At 44.2% G+C, this 23120-nt stretch overlaps 1 protein-coding gene across 1 annotated transcript in view; it reads right to left on the reverse strand.

The window, feature by feature from the left end:
• Positions 1–10501: 10501 nt before the first annotated feature.
• SUSD3 (sushi domain containing 3) overlaps positions 10502–23120 on the reverse strand; it is a 197853-nt gene continuing 185234 nt past the window's right edge. Inside the window, exon 5 of the mRNA XM_085624595.1 lies at positions 10502–11152. Coding sequence (XP_085480721.1) covers positions 10954–11152 — 199 coding nt within the window. The 3' untranslated portion in view covers positions 10502–10953. The remainder of the gene's footprint in view (positions 11153–23120) is intronic.

Here is a 23120-nt window from a genome sequence, read left to right on the forward strand (position 1 = left end):
CTTTTTCCCTGCTCGCTGTGAAGAGAACAGGTAAACAGACATTGCTTTGGGATCTGATCCCAAAGCAAGGGAGAGATGCCAGGGACCGCAGGGGTGTTCAGGCTCCCCCTGCGGTCCTCAATGGAGATGCCCAGGCCCCAGGGGATGGGGTTCCCAGGGCCAAAGTTGACACAGGAAGGAGGGCCGGCCCCCTTCTGCTTTTTTTAGTTAAATAAATGTAAAAACGGCAGGCCCAGGGGGATTGGGTCACCTGGGCTCAAAATGGTTCAGGGATGGGGGCCAAACATGGACCCCCTTTCAGAAAAAAGAAAAAAGAAAAAAAAAGCCGGCAGCTTACCAAAGGCCCGCCCCCTTTCTCCATCACTCTGCAAGCACGCCTCTTGGTACACTGTTGGTTGGGGGACTTCATCCCCCAACTAGTAGTGTGCCAGGAGGCGTGCTTGCAGAGTGGTGGAGAAAGGGAGCTTGGCCACAGAAAATCTCTCAGCAAACCCACTGTCTGGGACATGCTGGAGGTAACAGGAGGGGCAGTTGGCCCCCAAGGACCCACAACAGCCAAGGGGACCTCATCCCCCTACTAGTAGTGCACCAGGAGGCTTGTTTACAGAATGGTGGAGAAAAGCGCATGGCCTCTTATCAGGTCCAGGCAATTCTGCTGTGTGGGACTTACTGGAGGTAATAGGAGAGGTAGTTGGCCCCCAATCTCAGCTAACAATAACTGCTGAATTTCTCTGGTTTTGTATGAATGAAACCTGAGCCTAACGTTAACGTCTCTGTAACCTTTGGATTTTTCAGTGAATTTCTAAGGTTTTTTAAATTCCATTTCCTAACTATAACGTCCCTGTAACCTTTGTCTTTTTTCAGTGCCACTGTCCACCTACAGCATGCAAACGCTTACATGCTAGTGATTATAGCAGGAGCATACTGAAAGTAGAAATACTCACATTTCTTCTTTATACTCTTAGAGTATTTAGGTCAACATTGCGCTATACTTATGATAACTACTACTTTGCTCACATTTCCGCATTGGCATAACATAGGCCACAGCAGCGGCACAGCCCTCAGCTCCAGGGGCCCCCTCAGTGCACAGTACACCACACTGTCAGCAGGGTCCGCTGAGATGTAGTTTTAAAATTACGCTTAAGTCCCCTCATAATAAAGTAAATAGTAGGTGGTGCGCCATGTGCGGCGCGCAGCTTCGTGGTCTTCAGCCAGGGTGGGGCCTACATAGGGTTAGGCAGAGCTGGACTGGAATTTTCATGCGCAGTGTAAACTACACATGAGACTGCAGTTTGCCTTGGTCAAATTTGATGTAGCCGAACCTGTTGATAAAGTGGGTGATGGTTAAAGTGTGGCCTGTGTGGGAAGTATTCGGTTTATGTGTACGGTTTTGAGAGGAGCTCCAAATTTGTTACTTCGACCTATTGCTGCACAAATGCATGCTTACATCGCAAGTAGGAGAAACGTAGATAGAACTGGCCATTTCTTTATTTAATACATAGCCCAATCGATCCAAAATTGCATGGGATGTGGCACTGGGTAGCGCGAGACCCAACTCGATGCTCTCACTCCCATACACTAACTAAAGATGATCTTGTCATTATCAACTCTCTCAGTACCATGTGTATGAGGCAAACCCCTCCCTACCATCTCCCACCCAAACCATTTCTCTCAATGCTTTCTTTCAATCAAAAGAACCCAAAAAGAAAAAAACGACATTGGCAAAGAAAATAGGTCTGGTATTTGCTGTCAGCCTTTTGGATTTGTCAATGATTTGTCGGCGAACCAACAAATTAACGGGGGCAGCCGAGACAGTGACGAGCCAAGGATCTAGATTGGATCCTTGGGACCCGGCGTGAGTTGGGCCCTGGAAATGTTTGCTGTGTAAATCACGAGCCAAACAGCACTTAAAATATGCTTCAGTGGCGTAACATAAGCACAAAAGCCCCCGTGGTGCAGGGGGTTGAGCTCCTGGTGGCCCCCTCTGGCACTGTGCATGGGTGGGCGCCTCCGGCCTGAGCTCTCCTGACTGGGTCCGGAGGGAGGGGGGCCCCCTCCATGTACTTTGCAGGGGGGCCCCCTCAAGTTTCGTTATGCCAGTGACACAGAAACTAAGTGATGATACTGTGCTGTTTTTCAGTATCATAGAGCTAAAATGTGTAAACCTGTTTTTTTTGCAGTAGATTGAAAAGATATGAGTAGATGATCTAAACCACAGAACTTCATCCTAGTTTCAGGAGGCCCACAGTCATACTACATATTTAGAATAAGCAATACATAAAAAATTTCCATTTAGATTAATTGTATGTAAAATAATCTTACGTGGTTGTACTGGAAATTTGAAATAAGTCCCTCCCTCCTGGACCTATGTAGGACACTACAGATCTTAGAAACAATTAAAAAATAAATACTGTAAAAAAGAGGGTCCTTCTGTTGTAAACTATTTGCCATTAAATTAATGAGCATCATCAATTTCTGGAGCATCTCAAGTACTACCATGGATACAAGCATTCAAGGGAAGAGACCAAAATCCGCCATTTTGAAAAGATATGCTTTGAACATCAGCCTGAGGGTCAGTACATCATTTTGTGCTCAGCAACTATTTGGTAAATCATTCCACCTCTTAGTAAATTGCAAAAGGCTCTGCCCCACTCCTCTATCCCTTCTGATTTTGGGACCAGGAGCAAGACATACTGCATAAGGAGGAAACATCCTCCTATTTTCTGGAAGAGGTAGAAAGACTCCTTGCCTCACCTGGACATCTGGAGCATGCTGTCAAAGTGTGGGATGTCAATAGGCTGATGCTGGGTGTTAGTATGCTGATCACAGCAAGCAGCCTGATGACATTACTGCACCACAGCAGCCACATACATTTCATTTACGATGGCCAGAAATGTGCTCTTTTGGACTGGGGTGGAGGAACATATCAGAAGCCTCCGACCATCCTCTAAAACGGTCAGTTTGGGGATAGCAAGGGCGACCCTCAGATTTCGTTGTGGCCAAGAAGTCAGTAACAGTTGAGTCACCTGGTAGCATCAACTCTGCTGGGATATGAAAAACACATTTTTGCCACTATCTTCAACTTTTGAATGTTATGAATATTCTGTAATTTCGAGGCCGAGACACACTAGGTCCTACACATCTGGGTTGATCATTCAAGAAGTTATCATTGCTAGCTTCATCTTGATCTATGGTCAAGTTCAGGAGCTGCCGATGCTGACTTCAATCACATGCAATTGTGAACAGTAACCAGTTGCTCGCGGCAAATTGCTTTAAATGGCTTTAAGCAAGGAAGAATATTAGCCTGTACTGGCTCAGCTATATATGTATGGCTGAGACAAGTTTCAAACCCATGTTTTGAATACGTGTGCCTTTATGTCCCATTTCCAAGATATTTTTTACAAATTTTAGGGGAGCATTTCAATGAATATGTATTACATTTAGCACCGTGGTACTCTTGTGGGAGTTTGTTATTGCACTTTATAAACGCTTTTAACATAACATAACATACAATAAGTACAGCCAGGAAGTGCAACAAGGCCCAGTAGGAGGAACATGTCTCTTAGTCTCATGCAATGTATTACACTGAGACTGGCCTACTCTCTACCTCTTCAGTATGAGGATTAATTTATGGATAATGTCCATTCTACAATAACATAATAAAGCAATAGGGTCCTCGTGTACAAAAGGAAAAGGCACCTATAGTAAGTGCAAATTACACACTGACATTTTGAGACCTGTCTTTCATTATATGATGTGAGTTATACATTAATAGATCACTTCGCAAAATGTCAAGCCACAGGAGTTTGCAGAATAACCTGCCTAATGAATGTTTCGTGGATAGGTCGCTATTTGCGACCACCTTTGTTTGGCTATAAACACATGTAAGGTGGCTTGCAAGGAACCTGTTTTAGCAGCCCGTGTTCCATGAAAAAACCTGTGCTGCTTTTAAAAAAATGTATCCTGTTTGGGAAGATATTAGAACGAGCAGGCAGTAGTCCAGTGGCCTACCTGGACAGGATTGATTTGATTTGATTTGTCAACTTCTAGAGCGCACGAATGCCCGTGGGCGTCTTGGCGCTATGACAGATCCTCATCTCATAGGAACGGTTTCTAGAGTTATGCAGAGAAAAGCCAGGTTTTTACTTCCTTTCTGAAGGATTTCAGAGATGGGCAAGTTTTTATGGCAAGAGGCAGCTGATTCCAGGTTCGTGCTGCATGTACAAGGAAGCTTCTTCCACCCCAGTTAGCTCGCCTGAATCTGGGGACACTAATTAGTTTTAATTGGCCGGATCTGAGATGTCTCGTTGGTTCATATATTTTTAAATGAGAACTTAGAAATTTTGATCCTGTTCCCTGAAGTAACTTGTAGGTCAGGCAGAGTGATTTAAATTTCACCCTTTTTTCAATTGGCAGCCAATGCAGGGTTTTTAGTTTGTGACTGATTGGTTCAAACTTAGGTATGCCTAAAACCAATCTGGCTGCTGCGTTTTGTAGGCGTTGTAGTTTAGCTATGATTTTATTCGTAGCTCAGGCATATAAACCATTTCCGTAATCCAGTCTTGACAGAGCTAAGGCTGTCACTGCTGTCTTACGCGAATCCTGTGGTAGATAAGGCAGTATCTTTTTTATCATTTTAAAAATATACCAGAGTGTTGATGACAGCTTGCTGGCTTGGGCTTCAAAAGATAGATTGGTGTCAAGGGTGACGCCCAGATTCTTCACTTTTTCTGATGAGCTTGGGCATCTACCCAAGTCATTAGGCCACCAAGCGGGCGACCAGATGTTTGTGTCACCCCCTAATATCATCACCTCACTTTTGTCTCCATTAAGCTTCAGACAATTTCTTTCCATCCATTGGCTCACCTGTATCATACATAATTGAAATTTTTCTGCTGTGTCCTCCACATCCTTGCTGATGGACACCACAATTTGGGTGTCGTCAGCATAGGATATTGGAGTGAAACCACAGCTTCTTATGATTTCTGCAAGGGGGGCCACGTACAAGTTAAAAAGGGTGGGACTCAGCGAGGACCCTTGTGGGACCCCGCATGGTGAATTAAAGGATTTAGATTTTGCTTCTCCTACTTCTACCGAAAAAGTTCTGTTTACTAGGTAGGATGCAATGAGGGTGCATGCTGAATCGTGTATTTTTGCATTTTTCAAACGAGTTAGGAGAATCTCGTGACTGACCGTATCGAAGGCCGCCGATAGGTCGAGTAATATCAAGCCGGCCTTCGTTCCGTTATCCAGCAGTTTCCTAAGCTCTTCCACAGCTGTAATTAAGGCGGTTTCTGTTCCATGTCCTTCACGGAAACCAAACTGAGAGTGGTCTAACCAGTTTCCATCCATCAGATAACGGGATAGCTGTTTGTTTAAAAGTTTCTCTAAAATCTTTGCAGAAAAAGGTATTCTAGCTATAGGTCTGTAATTACTTGGTTCTTCACAGTCCAGATTTGATTTTTTTTAAAGTGGTCTGATTGATATCTTTTTCCAGTCGTCTGGAAAGGTATTAGTTCCAAGTATTTGAGCGAATAATTTTTCTAATAGCAGGCTCAATTGTTCTGCACAGATTTGCATTATTTTGGGTGGACAAGGGTCCAATGGGCTACCTGAGTTAGTGGTGAGTAATTCCTTCTGGATTTGATCTACTGTTGGATTACTAAATTGGAACAATGTAGATTGAGCTGATTGTTCCCCTGATTTTATAAGTTGTGAGGTAGCCTGATCAGCCTGATCTGCCATGTCTGTGTTATGGCTTTTGAAAGATTCGTAAACTGAAGATACTTTGTTTACAAAGAAATCACCTAGTGTGTTACAGAAATCTGATGACATTTCTTGTAACGTACTGTTTTCAATTTTTGAAAGTTTTTTAACAGTAGAGAAGAGGGTTTTACTGGAGTTTTTTGACTCGTTAATTTTTTGGACCAAGTATTTGCTTTTCTCTGTTTTTATTAATTTTCTATAGCTGGTTAGGGCTGCTTTATAATAATTTTTTTGCCGGGCGTCGTAGTTGGATCTCCACTTTTTTTCTGCTCTTCTACACGACTGTTTTTGTTCCTTCAGAACTTCAGAGTACCATGGTTGTGAGGGGGTCTTTCTTTTAAACGTGACTTTCTTTTGTGGGACAGTAAGACGGACTGCGCCCTCCAACCACTCGTTGAATTGTTTACAGGCTTTGTTGCTGTCTGCATCGAGAGTTGGATAGGATGAGCAGAGGGTGTCAATAAAGGCTTGGGGTTGAACCTTGGACCAGTCCGGATATGTTTTTTTTTTTATGGCTTCGATGGGTCTTCCTGTCTCTTGTGCGACTTCTAATGAAAAGGAGACCATCTTGAGATCTGACCATGGGATCATGAGCGTATAAATGTTATTTAGGTTCTGAAATGATGTAAAGATCCCGTCTAAGGTATGGCCTGCACAGTATGTATTTAAATGTACTTTTTGTTCTAAATCAAAGTTTGCCATTTCATCTTTAAATGAGATTACCTTGGGGTCGTAACTTTTCTCCAAGTGTATATTGAAGTCTCCTAAAATTGTATAGTCAAGGTTCGAGACGCTTGATTCTAAAAATGGGCTTAATAGCTCAATTAAAGGCGTCTTGGCATTAGGTGGTCTATATATTAGTAGGCCGTTAAACGTATAATTGTTCGTAATCTTAATTTGAAAGGTCAATGTTTCACAATCCGGGTTGCTTCCTTTATCGGAACTTTTAATTTTGAATTCTTCTTTAGCTATGATTGCTAATCCTCCCCCGCGCTTCATTTTTCTGTCGGCTCTAAAGATGGAAAAGCCCTCGGGAATCGCAAGGGTCAGATCAGCGTCAGACGCTTCGTCTGCCCACGTCTCGGTGACAAATAGAAGATCGATATTTTGGCTTTCAATTAACTCAGCTGTGTGGATATTGTGTTTGACCATAGACCTGACATTAATTAGACCTGCTTTAATAGAGGAGTTTCTATAGCTTGGTATCTTAGGTTGGTTTAGGGGCATATTAAAAGCTCTAATCCGTAAAAAAGCGAAAACATGTGAGCAAGATGGACAATTTTTACCTTCCTTATGTAGATCGATCGGAGTACATGTGACGCAAGGTCTTAGTTATAGGAGTTCCTGGCTGGTGTAGGTCCGATTTCTTCTATCAGTATGATTCTGGACAAGGGGTATGGCCCTGGGCCCGGTCCCGGCGCGGACGGGTTTGCCTAAGGCGCGCAGACGGCGCGCCCGCTGCGCTCGTCTGCTGCGCATCCTGGTTATGCACATAGTTTATAGGAAAGGGGGAGCGTGGGGAGGGGGCGTGGCCTCAGGTAGTGGGCGTGGCCTGACGGCTCACTGGAAATGGCGGCAACAAGTTTTGTATCCCGTGGCAGCGCTAAAATCCGCTGCTCGGGGATGTCTACTTCGTGATTTCAAAAAGTAAATGCCCTGGGAAAGGAATCGGGTAAGTAAAATCACAGTATCACATTAAATTGTTAAAAAGTTAAAACGAGCGTCTCCCGGCTTCCGCCTCAGGAGATGAGTGTCTTCTGACTGGCACTTGTAATCAGTGCGTCTTTAAATACCTTCGGCGGGGGGGCGTGGCCTCAGGTAGTGGGCGTGGCCTGAGGGCTCACTGGAAATGGCGGCAACAAGTTTTGTATCCTGCGGCAGCGCTAAAATCCGCTGCGCGGGGATGTCTACTTCGTGATTTCAAAGAGTAAATGCCCTGGGAGAGGAATCGGGTAAGTAAAATCACAGTATCACATTAAATTGTTAAAAAGTTAAAACGAGCGTCTCCCGGCTTCCGCCTCAGGAGATGAGTGTCTTCTGAAAGGATTCCCTTTCCAAATGGATTTCCACCTACTTTGAGGTGTTTGTAACTGTTAAATGGCTTTCAAAGTTAGTTGCTGTGGCAATCCATGGGGAAAGCTCATTTAAATGCACAATTCGGAGGGCACAACCCCTTTCACATCCCTTCCTAATGGGAATTCAGAATGAGTCACAAAACCCGTTTTTCTATTTGGAAAAGCATTTGCGAATCAAAAAATGGCAATGGCACAGTAAGAATTGTCATTCTGCAGCCGCAAACCCTGCGATTTTACAAAATCTGTAACTGCAGAATAATTTCCTACACCAGCCCCATGGTAATAAACAATCAGTACTTTAAGTGGCTCTGAGTTTAGTCTTCATTTTAAGGAAATTGTGGTTACTTGGTGAGCTGTTTGAAATGTCAAGCCCTCTGAAAACACAGGAGATTTTTCTCTCATTTTCATGGATCTGTTGAAGTATTTTAACCAAATCTGGCCGGTGTTAAACTTTTTTGTTCATTTACATTTGTATGCATTATTAACAACGTGTAGAATGTTAATTTACCCTCAATTATATATACATATATATATTTATATATACACACACACACACACCTATATATATACACACACACACACACACCTATATATATATATACACACACACACACTAAAATAGTACTGTTCCGTTTGAAACAGAATTCCTATGACTAATAGAACTGTTTTGTTAGTCCTTCAGTAGCGGCCGGTGGTGGAAGTGATGCGGGGCGGTGGGCAGGGCGGGGGTGGAGCAGGGTGGGGGGTAGTAAACTATGGAATATGGCCCAACGGAGATAAGTAAACAAATAAGTAAATAAAACAAATTTCTTTGCGCACGCTGCATTGCCAAATGCGATGCAGCGCGCGCAACAAAATTTCTTTTAGTTATATATTTATTTATTTACTTACCTCACTTGGGCCGTATTCCATAGTTTACTACCCCCCACCCTGCTCCACCCCTGATCCGGCTCACCGCCCACAGCACTCCCACCACCGGCCGCTACTGTCCTTGTTAACCAGGCCTCCATTTAGGCCCGGTCGCCATTTTTTCAAAATGGGTGTCTCCAATGCTTTTGCCCTAGAATATTTCATTGCTTATGTTTTCTGCAGTACACAGTAAAGCTGATCTGTGTTTGTTTATTTCAATTGATGTTGTTTTTTAATGAAAAACATTCCAGTATTATCACAGTAATGTAACATTTCATGGAGCTTCCACTAGCTCTCTGTTCTGTAGTCATTCATCATAGTTTGCTGTTCTGCATGTAATTAGTTTGAACATAACAAAGGAAAACCCTCTAATCCCCTATACTTTAATGATAACAGTAGGTTAAAGAAAATTATTCAATACGTAAAAAATGTGTAAAGCCCAAAAGGAAACCTCCAAATTGAGAACGTAATGCATTTATTAAATCACCATTCCAAATTTACATATATATAAACAAGATATTAGTACATGTATTTTGAAGCAGATTCCCTGCCACCCCTGGGTAAGGTGGGCGGTGGGTGGCAGGGAATCTATTTCAAAATTCTGTACTAATATATGTTCTTTATATCATGACACTGAGAGAATGTATATGATTTGATTTATTTGTTTATATAGCGCATTAAATCACCCTCGGAAGGGTATCTCAGCGCCCTGGAGTTGCAGTGAAGCATTCAGGCTAGAAACAGGGCAGTTTTCAGGGTTTTCCTGAACTTCCAGTGGTCAGGGCATTGTCTTAAGGCGAGCGGGAGTTGATTCCATATGAATATGATATGATATGAATATATTTGTAGGAAAGTCAATATTAAATTTGCAGTGACAATTTATTAAATGCATTATGTTTTGAATTTGGAGGTTTCGTTTTGGGCTTCATATATTCTTTGTTTTAGGGGGGAAAATTGTCCTTAAACTACAGGTATCATAGGGGGTTGGTGGGTTTTCCTTAACTTTGTTTTCCCCATCCCGCACCCCATATTAGTTATCAGGGGCCCTCTGTGTTTGCTTGCTCCTGTTACTAGATTGTCCTGCCATCTGCAGATGATATTAGAATAGAGTTTGCAGTATCAATATCGAGGTACTGGGATGGTGCTGAGGCAATATCATGTTAAACAAAACTGTGCTCTAATTTGCCAATAATGTGATACGTTTGCTCACGCCCTGCTGAATCTTCACCTTCTATTGTTTTCAATGAGAAGATTTACTATATAAACTCTTGATTTGGAGGATGTGCCAGAAGACTTTCCGATGCTACAATGGACGCAGTCTGTTTCTCCATTGATTTTGCTCTTCACTTGGGAATTAGAATAATTTTAATTTTCCACTACCTTGAAATACTTTATTTGCTAAGAGCCTTTATGGTAGTCTTATGCAGATTTTTAAATCTTATCTTTTGAATGTTTGTAATAAATGTTCTAAATTTACTCGCCCAATGTAGAACTCAATCATTGACTGGGACTTTACTCAATTTTTTTTTTTTTGATGTGGTAGGAGGTACTTTACCTTGAAGACCCATTGCCTCATGAAATTCAGGTTTAACACCATCTCTGGTGTTTCAATCCATGGATTGAGGTACATTTTGAGGTGTTCAAATGGAGAGGTTCCCCTGCACCCACAAAGGGATCATTTACAGCAATTAGATATGCAAATAAAATAATTTTTTTCTTTTACAAAATGTAATCGGATAGAAGCGTAGAACTATACATAAGAAAACTTTATTGTAATTCTCTCATGTTCCAGTGTACAAAAATATGTTTTCCTCATTTTAAAAATATTAACATATGCTGAACAGAATCTTTAATTGTCAGTTACAGTACATTCACGTGTTTCTTAAATCTTTGATTTTACATCAAGCAAATAGATCAATGGCTATTTTTCAATATATATACAATATTTGTTCATACATAATTCTCTGAGATCACCATTCCGAGCACAGATTATATAATAATTTCATTTAAATGCCAATGTCAAATATTTTACATAAAATCTGCAAGCATTGTTTCAGTTACAATCTTCTGATAACAAAAAAGTTTGATGACCTACTCAAAGAATAATTTCTTTATGTATCACATTGAAGGCACTTCTCTTTCAGCGTCATTGTTCCATTTTGGTCCTTTCGGAGGTTGGTTGTGGTTTTCACACAACATATGACTAGCCAGGCAGATATAAGTCATAAGCCTGTGGGGCACCTCTACGTTGCCCATAGACCTCTACCACATGAATGCCGCTCACTGTGGGTACTGTGCTCGGACATGTTGGCATTCGTTGTTTGTCAACTGGTCCAGTGTTTTGGCTTGGTTTGACTTGATGGTTATTGTGCCTGGCACAAGAAACGGTGTTTTCCACTGACCTGCAAATGATAGAAAATAGGTAATTTGTATGTATTCTGTGGCATTGAATTGTAAATATTTCATTTCATGTATCCATCAATGACCAGTTATCTCTGTATTAAGTGTAAGTGGTTGCTTTTCTTGGTGGCACTATGTTATCTAACAGAACTATAAAAGTTTATTTTTCTCAGTGGCGGCCGGCATGGCTCGCGGGTTGCGGGCGGGCGCGGGGGTCGCGTGGGGGGAGTCACTATTGCAGGAGGGTATGCATAATAAAAAAAATAAAAAAAATATGAACTTACCTTGCTACCAGGTCCCATGTCTCTGCTCGTGCTCTCCTTGAGGAACAGGAAGCACAGCTAGGCACCACTGACCAATCACAACACGTTGTGATTGGTAGGCACCCCGGCTCCCCTAACCCTGCAGGGTGTAATGCAGCCTGAATGGAGAACAGGAGAAATGTGCATGACTGGATTGGATGGCCCGAGAGGGCCGTCCAAACTGTCATTACGCACTGAGGAGTGGGCAAAGCACTTCTCCCCTGCCCTGCTCCTGGAGCAGAGCAGAACCGCCCACCCGCCCGACCGCAAGGCAGCACAAACATAAAATGATAATAACTGAAAGTTATGATCATTTTATGTCTCTACTTCTCACACTGCTTGAAACCAGTGCGGTGACACTCCTCTGCCATAGCTGAGGAACCGCCACTGATTTTTCTTGCATATGGAGTTATAATGTTCATAATTCCTGCCAAGCATACGACCAATATTTTAATGATTTTAACAATGCTATTTACATTAGTTACATCGCCTTTAAAAAGTCATAACTGCATTCCAGTGTTTTAACTTTATAAAGCTTACATCCATTTAAGACTTTGACAGTAACCTGCAATAAGATGATCTGAATTTCAGCAGAATGAAGGGGTCTCAAGACCAATGGCGACTCCTCCGCTATGGCGGAGGAGAGTCGCCCCACTGCTTTCAAGCAGTGCGAGAAGTAGTTATTGTAATTTAATATTTGTGCTGCTTTGCGGGCGGGTGGGCAGGGCAGCCCTGCTCTCGGATAGGGGAGGAGTGGTTTGCATAATGGCTGCATTACAGCCTGCGTGGAGAATATGCCCAGGCCCCAATTCCATGATTGAGTGTTGAACCAGGACACTCAAAACCAATTGCAATGCTGCATTGCAGAGTAATGATAGGTTAGGGGAGCATGGGTGCCTACCAATCACATTGCTGCTTTGCAGCATTGTGATTGATCAATGGGGCCTGGCTGTGCTTCCTGTTCCTCGAGAAGAGCAGGAGCAGAAACGTGGGGCCCAGTGGCAAGGTAAGTTAATGTTTGTTTTACTTTTTTTATCGTGTGACCCTCCCGTAAACACGACCCCCGTGAACTCTGCGACCTCCGCACCTGCCCCCACCCCGCAACCTGCGAGTTATGCCAGTGTTACCAGTGATTCACTTCGAGGAAAACATTGGCTTCTAGAGTAGGGCAAGATATTGATTTGGCCATGTTTGTTCCGGTGCTGCTCAATTCTGCCAGTTGTACTGCTCAATGTTGCCAAGTACAATACCCAACTAGACAACTTTTTCAAATCAATTGAGCCTCGAGCGAAGCTTTATTATGCCTGTTTTGCAATTCAGCTATGCCAGTAGTGCTTCTTAATTATGTCTGCGGATCAGCTCACTTTTGGGCTTAGTACTACTCCAATACACCCTATTTCTGCATATGTGGCATACGTGCACCCTTCTCTGCAAACATTTTCAGTGGTTTTTTTCACAAATGCCTTGATCCTGCAAACATACTGGTCATTGGTAAAGCATGATGGTCCATAACAAACATTAGTGTACAAAAATGTTTTCCTTCATTTAAAAATATTAACGTATGTTGAACTGAGTCTTCAGTTATAATTGTACGTTCACATGTTTCTTAAATCTTTGGCTTTACATCAAGCAAATATATCTATGACTATTATTTCAATATGTATAAAATATTTTTTGATAGTTTACTGTGATCACAATTCCGAGCAAGATTATATAATAATTTCATTTCATTGTCAAATATTTATTCATTGAGTCTGGGAGCATTTTTTCTGCAATTGCAAACTTCTGCTAAAAATGTTCAAAGGCCTACTAACAGTAATATATTATAGCCTTATAGCCCGCCGTAGCGGGCTATACCGGCTATTAAAGGCCCGCTGCAGCGTTAAAGGCCCGAGCCGAAGGCCTTTAACAAAGCAGAGGGTCTTTAAAAGCCGGTATAGCCCTGCTACGAAGGGCTATAAGGCTATTAGAACATTCTGCCACTAGAGGGCAGAATGTTCTAACAAATAAAACAAAGCCTTCAGGGAGCGCGAGGGGATTGAAATCCCCTCAGGCTCCCTGAAGCCTTTGTTCACAGCCACAGCTGTGAACAAAGACACATTGGAATTTTAGAGCTCCGGGCCATTATAAGCCTGGAGCACTCCATTGTTTTCAATGGAGCTTCCAACATTCCAAAGTTCTATTTTTTTATATATTTCACAATAAAGGCACTCTGCTTTTGCCATCAATGTTCCATTTTGGTTCTTTTAAAGGCTGGTTGCAATTGTCACACAACATATGGCTACTCGTGTAGATACAATTCATATGTCTTTGGGGCAACTATAGTTGAAGGGATCAACTTATTTATGAGTATCAAGAGGGGGCTTGAAAAGGATATTCCTGCTTAACTGCAACATTAGTAAGTTATTATCTTTAAAAGAATTACATACTAAATTTAAAATAGATTATTATTGCTGAAGCATTTTTTTTTCTACATTAATACAAATTAATATATACAATTCATTTCCAACATTTAACATAAAAATATTTGTACATACTTTTGATGTTTAATAGACTGTTTTACTTTTTTGTATACTTTACCACAGGGGGATCTGTGCACCGACGGGCTAAGATATAAGGTGGACGGGATATATGTATCATTTATGATGGAGTAATCCATCGACCAAACTCTAAATCAAGCCTTTTGTCACAAGCTCGTCTTCGAGGAAATGTGACATTGTCAATACAGCAAAAATAGCACTTTGCAGCTAGCAGGGCTTTAAGAGGGATAACAAATCAGGGACTGTCCAAACCGAAGCCTGGACAAAGAGCCTTCATCAGGAGTCCTTTACAAGGGGTAAGAACCATGTAATTAAGGGCACGGCCTAGGTCAAGTGAAGCTGTGCCTCACAAATTGTTTAAGTCTGCATGTTGCCTGAGAGACTGGAAGATGCAAGGAGACCAGGGCACATGACATCAAATGAACACAAGGCTGAAAGATAATCTGGGTGCCAAATGCTTTGCAGGCAGTAGCAGTGTACTTGTCTTTCACATATCCTTAGCTGAGCACAAATATCTATGTTTGTATGCCTGGCGGTTGCATGTTATTCAAAAAGAACAAGATGAACCCCACTCTCCTATTTCTTCCTTGTCTCTTTTTCTTTGTTGTTCTGACCTGTCAGATGGGAATATGTGAGATTTGTTGTCAAAGGATACAGTTTTACGCTAATCGAGCAAAGTTCAATAGGGCGGTGCTATGGTTTCCCTTTTCTCTGCTAAGGTACAATTTCAATTCTTCAAAAAACAGGTCCAGAAGGTCTGGCGTGTAAAAATGTGTGAAGGTGTTCCATTTTTAAATTCACAAGCTTTGTAAACTTTGAAAAAACTGCAAAATCACAAAGAAAACACAACAGTGGGAGAAAACTCCTCCTCGTTGTAGGTTTGCGAGAGAAAAAGGTCTGCAAGATTGTTCTTTCCCCAAATGGTTTTTGAAAGAATATTCTCTCACAAAATGTCTCCGGCAAGCAGCGATTGAAGAAAGGTATGGGTACTGTGATCTTGAGTGCAATGGGGGCGTGGCCAGTGAGTGAGGGAGTGGGGTTAGAGATGTGCCCTTTGACATAAAAGGTAACTGCATCTAAAATATAATGCACACACCTAAATGAAAAAATAATGCATCTTAAAATCTTCCATGAGAAATGCATTTTTCTAGTAGGACAGGCCAGTTGGTTAATGTAAATATCTGTGGGTATACCTAGATGGTCACTGATTTGAATCCTATTCGGTGCCCTGTGGGAAACAGTAATGTGTATATATATTATGCTAAAAGGTCCAAGCCTGTGACAGAAAGCACAGTGAACTACGTAAGTCATTAGTGTGAAACATGTATTGCACACCATATAAAATACACAGGCTGTCGCAAAATGTGCAAAAATGGTTTTCTCTAAATGTTGATAGTGCTTTTAAAAGTTATGTTCTTACTAATGTGCTGATTGTAGCTAGTGTAGTTTTTTGTTTTATTATTGGTGTACTTTAAAAGGACAAATTCTATCAATCAATTAAAACATATATTGGGCCCCAAGCAACCTTCAGATTTGCCAATGAACCAATTGCACACATTTACATTTCTTTCAGGTACTGGGCACCCTAGAGAGATGGCTTGTTTCTTCTCTAACTGCCTCTCCATTCACTCACTGAAAGTAGACTGTTCTTCTCCACTTTCATCTTGCGGGTGATCAAATTGATAAGCTTACGAACGTCGTTTGCGGCAGCTCCTCCGCTAAGGCAGAGTAGCATCGCCCCACTGCTTTTTTGCAGTGACACAACAGGAAAATAAAAGGATATAACTGGTGTTATTATCATTTTATTTTCTCCTGCTTTCGCCCGATTGGCGCTAGGGGGCAGGGGAGGACTGGCAGCACCCTTCGAATGTTCGCAGTGACAGCTTGGCCGGCAGTCTCGGGCCACCCAAAACAGTCTTGAGCACTTCGCATGTTCACCATGCAGGCTGCATCGCAGCCTACGTGGAGAACATGCCCAGGCCTCCAGTCAGCATCTGAGCGCTGAAACACGGTGCTCATACCAATCACCATGCTGCTAAGGCAGAGTTGTAACTGGCTGACTGGTCACCTGTGCGCGCTTCCGGTAAGGCCGAGTGAGGGAGGACTACAGAGGCGAGGAAGCGGCGAGAAGGTACGTTTTTATTTATTTTTTTACTCCGGCTTCCCCCATGTCCTCCACCCCCTCCCACCCCTGCCCTTCTACCTCCCTCTTCCTCTCGCCCTCCCGCCCCCTACCCATAGCTGCCAAGGTTTCAGATTGCTGTGTGTGACATTTTCATAAAATCAGTGTAATTATGTGTGACATTTCAACAACTATGAGTGACACTTTGTCACAACCAAAATCAAGCAATGAAAACCAGGAAAACATATAAATATGAGCAGTTAAACCCGTTTGAGCAACAAGACATTCTAAGAAGATGATACAACTGCTGGAAAGCAAAGCACCAGAAACTGAAGCACCTAGTTCTCTTCTAAGCTGATCAACAAAACGAGGACTCAGGTCTGCCCCGGTCATTTACAGTGTGCGCCGAGCCACTGCAAACAAAAGAATGTTTCTGTAAATTTAGATGTCAGGTATTGTAATAGAGTTAGATTATTAGGGGATGCCTGGTTTCACCTTGGAGATACCCTGGAGGGACCATCTCACAGGGATAGCCAGGACGGGTTCCCCAGCGGTCTACAGCGCCAGGACGCCTCAGGGCAGCAGTGCGCTTTACAAGACACATACATTTACATTTACATTTACATTATGTTTTTCAAAAAACGGCGCAGTTTGCTTGCCACATGCTCACCTCAAGTACAGAGAACAACATGACTGCTGTAGTGGGGGATAAATAAAAAGAGAGGGAGGCGGATACGGACTGTATCCCATGGGTCTCCTCACTTGAAAGCACACATCAATGTTCGCTGGGGTATGGAATCTAGCCACGGTGCACTGCTGACTCCACCACCGACATTTTGAGCAGGTTTTCTTCTTTAATTTCTGACTAACGGCAAAATAACAAGCTTTACCTAATTGCTTTCTCGACTGCTCGGACGTTATAAATCTGGCCTAATCAAATGAGTAAAGGGACATCCGTTTTATTTAAGAACACTGATAGTTTTACGAGTTCAGAGTTTTCACTTACTTCAAATCGAGGCAGGCGACGAGCGAAGACCGTGCCATGGCAATAGGTGCCTTCCCCCGGGCTGGGACATGCTCTCACAGCTGCAGGCAGCAGCCCCCCAGCAGGCTCCGGTCGGGCCCGAGTTGGTTGACCTCTAGTCCAGGGGATCATGATTTTACTGATTGTACGGGCCGAAAGTGGCGAGCAGCAGTTATCTCTGCTACAGGGCGGCAGCAGGCTCACAACTGAGTCAGCTGCCGCCAACGCTGGTGGGGCCTGGTGAGCCTCAGGAGACCGAGGCAAGCCTGCGGTGGTGAGAGCGTTCACGGCGTGGGTCACGGTGGCTTGCGTATAACCTCAGCTGCCTCTACCAAGACTCAGCGTGAACCCATCACACTGTCCAGTGAACGCCGGCGCCAATTATGGAGGAGACACCAAAAGAATTATTGCGTCGTGGCGGGCAGCAAACTAAAAAAACCATAACTGCTGCACACTCAGAGAGATTATGGATACACTGTTGCAATCACGTGACCACGTCACATGACTGCCATGCCCCCCCCCCCCCAGAGCACCCCTCCTTGCCCCCCCTGTGGACACCCATGCTTTTACGGATGCCTTTTGCCTGTAATTTTGGACGCTGCAGGGAGCAGAGCTGTTCCCTGCCAGAGGCCTCAACTATCTGATGGGGCGCCTTGCACACCTCCTCGCAGCCCATTGTCATTCTGTCTGTGGCTGATTATCACATACAGAATGAAAATTGCCAGTTTGAGCTGCGAAAGCATACATCCCACCCTGAACCAATGAGGCAGCTCAGCAGGTTGGGTATGCGCTGCCGAGACCAGTGGACACAGAGCAGTGTTGTGTGTGCCATGATCGGGTTTTTCTCCCTAAGGCCATGAAACGGAACAGGGTCTGCCTCGAGTGCCACTTGACATCACCACAGCTAGAGGTGGTGCGGAAATACACCCACCCCCTTCAAACTCGTGCTCAATGGCATTCTGGCTCGTGCAGTCCTTTCCTTAATCAGCCATAAGTGAAAGTGCAGGCTGCATCCTAAGGGGAAGTGGCAAACTAGGTCTGGACACCAAGACATCCTTTTAACACTGTGTAGCCTGAGAGCAAGGGGTCTTCTGAATGAAGTTCGGGGGTGGGGGTCGATGCATTATCCTCCCAAGTCAAAAATTGAGGTTTCAGCATAGCCCGGATTTCAGATCCCACTAAAACGTACACAGTCACGTGTCAATAACATATCTATCTGCCAGTCTGCACCCTATCATGTCTGGCAGGACGTCCCGACCCTGTGTTTCACTGCCTTTTATCCTTCTGTACCCCACTCCCGGCGCTCACTGCCTAAAATCACTCTTACCCCACACCTCTCGCTCACTGCCTTATATCCCTCTGTACCCCACACCTCCCACTCACTGCCACAACATATCCCTCTGTACCCCACACCTCGCGCTCACTGCCACAACATATCCCTCTTTACCCCACACCTCTCGCTCACTGCCTTATATCCCTCTGTACCCCACACCTTGCGCTCACTGCCTTATATCCCTCTGTACCCCACACCTCGTACTCACTGCCACAACATATCCCTCTGTACCCCACACCTCGCGCTCACTGCAACAACATATCCCTCTGTACCCAACACCTCTCGCTCACTGCCTTATATCCCTCTGTACCCCACACCTCGCGCTCACTGCCTTATATCCCTCTGTACCCCACATCTTGCGCTCACTGCCACATATCCCTCTGTATCACACTCCTCACACTCACTGCCTGATCGCTCACTTTACCCTGCCATTCATCTTCTACGTGTTCTCTCCCCTTTCACTCGTTCTACCTCTGTTCACCCCCTTACTTCTTTTAGTACCTTACTCCTTTCTCAATACCTCTACTTCTTTTCCTCTTCAGTAACATCTCTCGGACACATCTCTGCACTTCCTTTATATCAACGCACCCCTCTACCTCACCTGTCTACCTCAGTCTTTATTATTCCCTCTTCCTCGGCTGTCTCTACCTGTCTCTGACACACCTCACCCTCTCTCTACCTGGCCCTCTCACGTTCTACGACTGCATTATTCTTCCCTCTCCAACTTTGATTTACCTGTCTCTGCTCCTGAATCTTTTTCTTCTACACCTCACTTCTTTGTCTACCCTTCACCCCTCGCTACCCTTCTGTTTGCCTCACTACGGTCTTTACCCGACCCACCTTTCAGTGCCTCTTCCCATTTCGCCTCCCTCCCTCACAGCGCTCTCCTAGCATGCATCTGTTTCTCCCCTCACCACCATGCCTGCCTCTACTCCTCCTTGCCTTTCTAACCAGCCTAACTTTCTAGCTTCCTGTTATTCATGGTAGTGAACCTTTCATTTCACGCCTCTGGTTGTATTACCTACGCATTCAAATTGAGTAGGCCATTGCTGTGCTCCCAACCCGACATCGAGACCCAGTCCCCTAGCCTCTCAGCATGCCCAGATATAACAACAAGCATTGGCATAGCCAATAGGTCCCGCCTTTGGGACCTGCTGCATAACTAGATACTTATAAGGTCCCAAAGGCGAGACCTATTGGCTATGCCAGTGCTTGTTTTACTCAGCTTGGCCTGAGCATTACCCGATCCTGATTGTCTGCCATTTTAGCCCCGCCCCTATTGATTAACATTAGCCACGCCCCTTCATTTGCTAGGTTAGCTCCCCCCCCGCCCCCCCCTCATCCCCCCCACCACCCGAAAAATTTCTGCGGACGCCCATGCTTGGTGAACTTTGTAAATTGTGCAAAGTGCGCGCTTGCGAAAACTGCAAAGATGATTACTTTGCCACCCCCGTGAAAAGTGAATCATTCATGGGGTCCTTAAGCCGCCACCGAAAAAAACTACACGTGCGTCATCACGGCAGCGGTTCTGCTCCGAGGGTTCGCTCAGTGACAGGAAGCGCTGCGTCTCAGATATGTACGTGGAAAACAGTGCGCAGTCACGCGCGAGAACAATCAAAGTTGAAGCGAAGCCTGTTTCTCTGAACTCCAGCAGCAGAAATTAGAATGAAACCCAACTTATTCAATTTCTGTATTTCTGAAACTGATCTCTCCATGAAATCACTGCACGTCAGCAGAATGCTGGGAGGCTGGGAGTTCATTTGCTCCGTGTTCAATGCTGCAGAAACGCTGACTTTGCAGTACCTCTTAACTTAGTTTATGGCGGCTTTTTCCTGACCTTTATTTCAGTCAAAAGTGTAATAGCGAACTACTTGTTTGCACACCATCCAAGCATGACACCAATGCAATTGTGCTCATTGTGATAAAGGTTAACATGCCCTTCCTGACACACAAGTTTGCATTTTACTGAATGAAAATTAACTTACTTTCTGCCACTCCTGGAACTCCACTGCAAGCAAGCACGTGCCACCCACCAACCCGCCGTGCTTGCTCTCGGTTGCACCTGGGGTTATTTGTATTGATTCAAGTTCCTTCCCCCTGGTTTTCCCCCATATTCACAGGGGCGGCTGGTGACATTTGGAAATGGTAGGGCGTAAAATAATTGTCATACTTCACCGCAGCGAGCGAGCGCAGCGAACGAGCTGGACCAACCTATGGGGGATTCGGGGGAAAAGTTTGAAAAAAGAGTGGACAAATGGTGCATTTTCAAGCAAATTTGAGAAAGCAGGAAGGTCCATCTGGATTTCCTAATTCTATCAGCAGCTAGGTCGCAAAGCAGTAGTAAGGAGCTTTTAACAACTTAAGCATTTTTCATGCTTTTTTTTAAATTCAAATTAGAGAGTTTCAATATGATTTAAAAAGAAGACTCCTAAAAAACACTGTTGCTGCACCCTGTAAGAGACAAGGTAGTATAGAAACTTACACTACTTGCTATGAGTAGTACCTGAGAGGACGTGAAGAAAGAGATATGACATGAAATAGGCAAACACGTTTTAGTGATTGACCGTCACTAGAACAAAGGTCCTTAAATGCACTTAAAAGGGGTGGTGCAGGCTCCGGAGTAACATTAAGAAATATTTTTCTGGCTGACGTTTCAAGTCTCCCCGAACTTGCAGTCTTTCTATAATATGCCAACAACCGACCTCCCTGATGATGCTTTTACACCTTAGTTTCACGAAATGGCAAATGAACTTTAGAATGAGAAACACGTGTGATATTGAATAGATGCTTATGTTTTGTGCCTAAACCTACATCTGCATATTTTTTTCACCTTGCCATCGCCGAACAAACTAACGTAGAGCAGTAATGGGATTATCCAGCCAAACCTGTCAGTATGCAATTACTTTAGAAACACCCATGGCTTCACCTGCATTATGTATTTGGATGCGCTATACCCTGAATTAAAGCGAACACTGTACATAAAGTACAGGTTAGGTATCCTGCCAACCAGGGATTACCTAACCCAAAGATTCAGGCTCACTGCGGGATTCGAGTGCTTTGATTGTCAACAAATATGAGTTTGGTTCATTTATAGCCTAAAAGTTACGCTTGTTTACTAATCGCCAGATTCCAAATTTGAAGCAAGAGCAGGACATGTAACTAACAGATCGAACTAATTCTTTTCTTTTTTGCATTTTATACAAAGTCAGAAATTCATTTTCTCTACGTTTGAATCATAAACGAATTGCAGTATAGCCCATGCCGGATAAAATATCAGTCAGAGCAGCATATCCGGTATCAATGTCCGATGCATAAATTTAGAGGTGGGTTCCCGTCATGATGTTTAAATTTCTATTTGTAAATCATGACACCGTCTATTGCAAATGTCACCCTCCTCTACAGATATGCTCAGTGTAGTTCCTCCCGTGGGAACATCAATATGTTCAGTGCAAATCTTTTACTTTGAATAACCTTCCCCCCTTATGTCATCAGACCGCCTTCGACCTGTGGTTCCTTAACCTGACCAACCCCAACCCAGCCAAACCACCCTAAAATTAAAAAACACTTACCTGACCGGTGACTGCCTCTTCTCCTGGCCCGCGTTGGCGCCTCTCTGCCCCTTCAAACGGTCCGGAACACCACGTCCACGTGACGTGACGCAAGTGACTGCAACCCGGCCCTCAGCCAATCCTGGCGCTGCAGCAGCGCCAGGATTGGCTGACGGCACAGCCTACTCCTCGCCCGCCGCCCGCCCATTAGGAGACCGAGGGGCTCCTAATGGGCATGCGCAAGGCAGCAAAAACACAAGTACGCATGACTGGGCACGGAGTAAAATAATAAGCTCCATGCCCACTCATGCGCACTTGTGCTGCCTTTCCCAACGGCGTCTGACAATGATGTCAGTCAACATGACGCCGGTCCGACGTCATGCTGACTGACATTCACAGAGGAGGGACTCGGGAGCTGCGGACATTCACAGAGGAGAGAGCTGCGGGGGCGGGCGCGGGCGGGGGGGCTACGCCCCCACGCCCCAATGGACGCACCGCGCCTGCATATTCAGTCGCCTGTTGTGATCGCTCCATTCCACTCCCTGTTTCTAACACTGCCCCTGCTGTCCATTCGTCTGTCCTCATCACCCACTCCCAGCGTTTTCTTTTCAGTAGCCCTCAAGATGGCTAATGGGCTCATTCTGGGTCCCGTTGTAATGCCAATTTGGTTGGAATCAGAAGTTTCCAGCCAAGTTGGGATCACAAATTGTGCATAAAAAATACATGAACCGTGCAAATTTCCCCATTTGGATTTCAACAGGCGAAAAGTCAGTGGACACAGAAAACTGAGCAGAAAGAGGAGAAATGTGGAAATTGGTGCAGAATTCATAGTATTTGGATGTGCGTCTTAATTCCAAATTTAAAAAGTCATAATGAAACAGTAGTGCAACAGCTTGTAAATGGAACAACCCATGATATTAGTAATGCATCATTGTACCAGGTGGCCTGTCTGTCCAGTATGGGTGCCGCAGATGGAGAGCTGCAGATTGCACGCACCTCAATATCAGGCAATGAATGGTGCACCCCAAAAAGCAGGGGAGGCTGTTGGTACACATCCCAGCATGGGGGCTGCAGATTATGGCAGCCCATTATGAGGATGCT

This window comes from Triturus cristatus, chromosome 9 (genome assembly GCF_964204655.1).
Source record: "Triturus cristatus chromosome 9, aTriCri1.1, whole genome shotgun sequence".
In the NCBI taxonomy this organism is placed as follows: domain Eukaryota; kingdom Metazoa; phylum Chordata; class Amphibia; order Caudata; family Salamandridae; genus Triturus; species Triturus cristatus.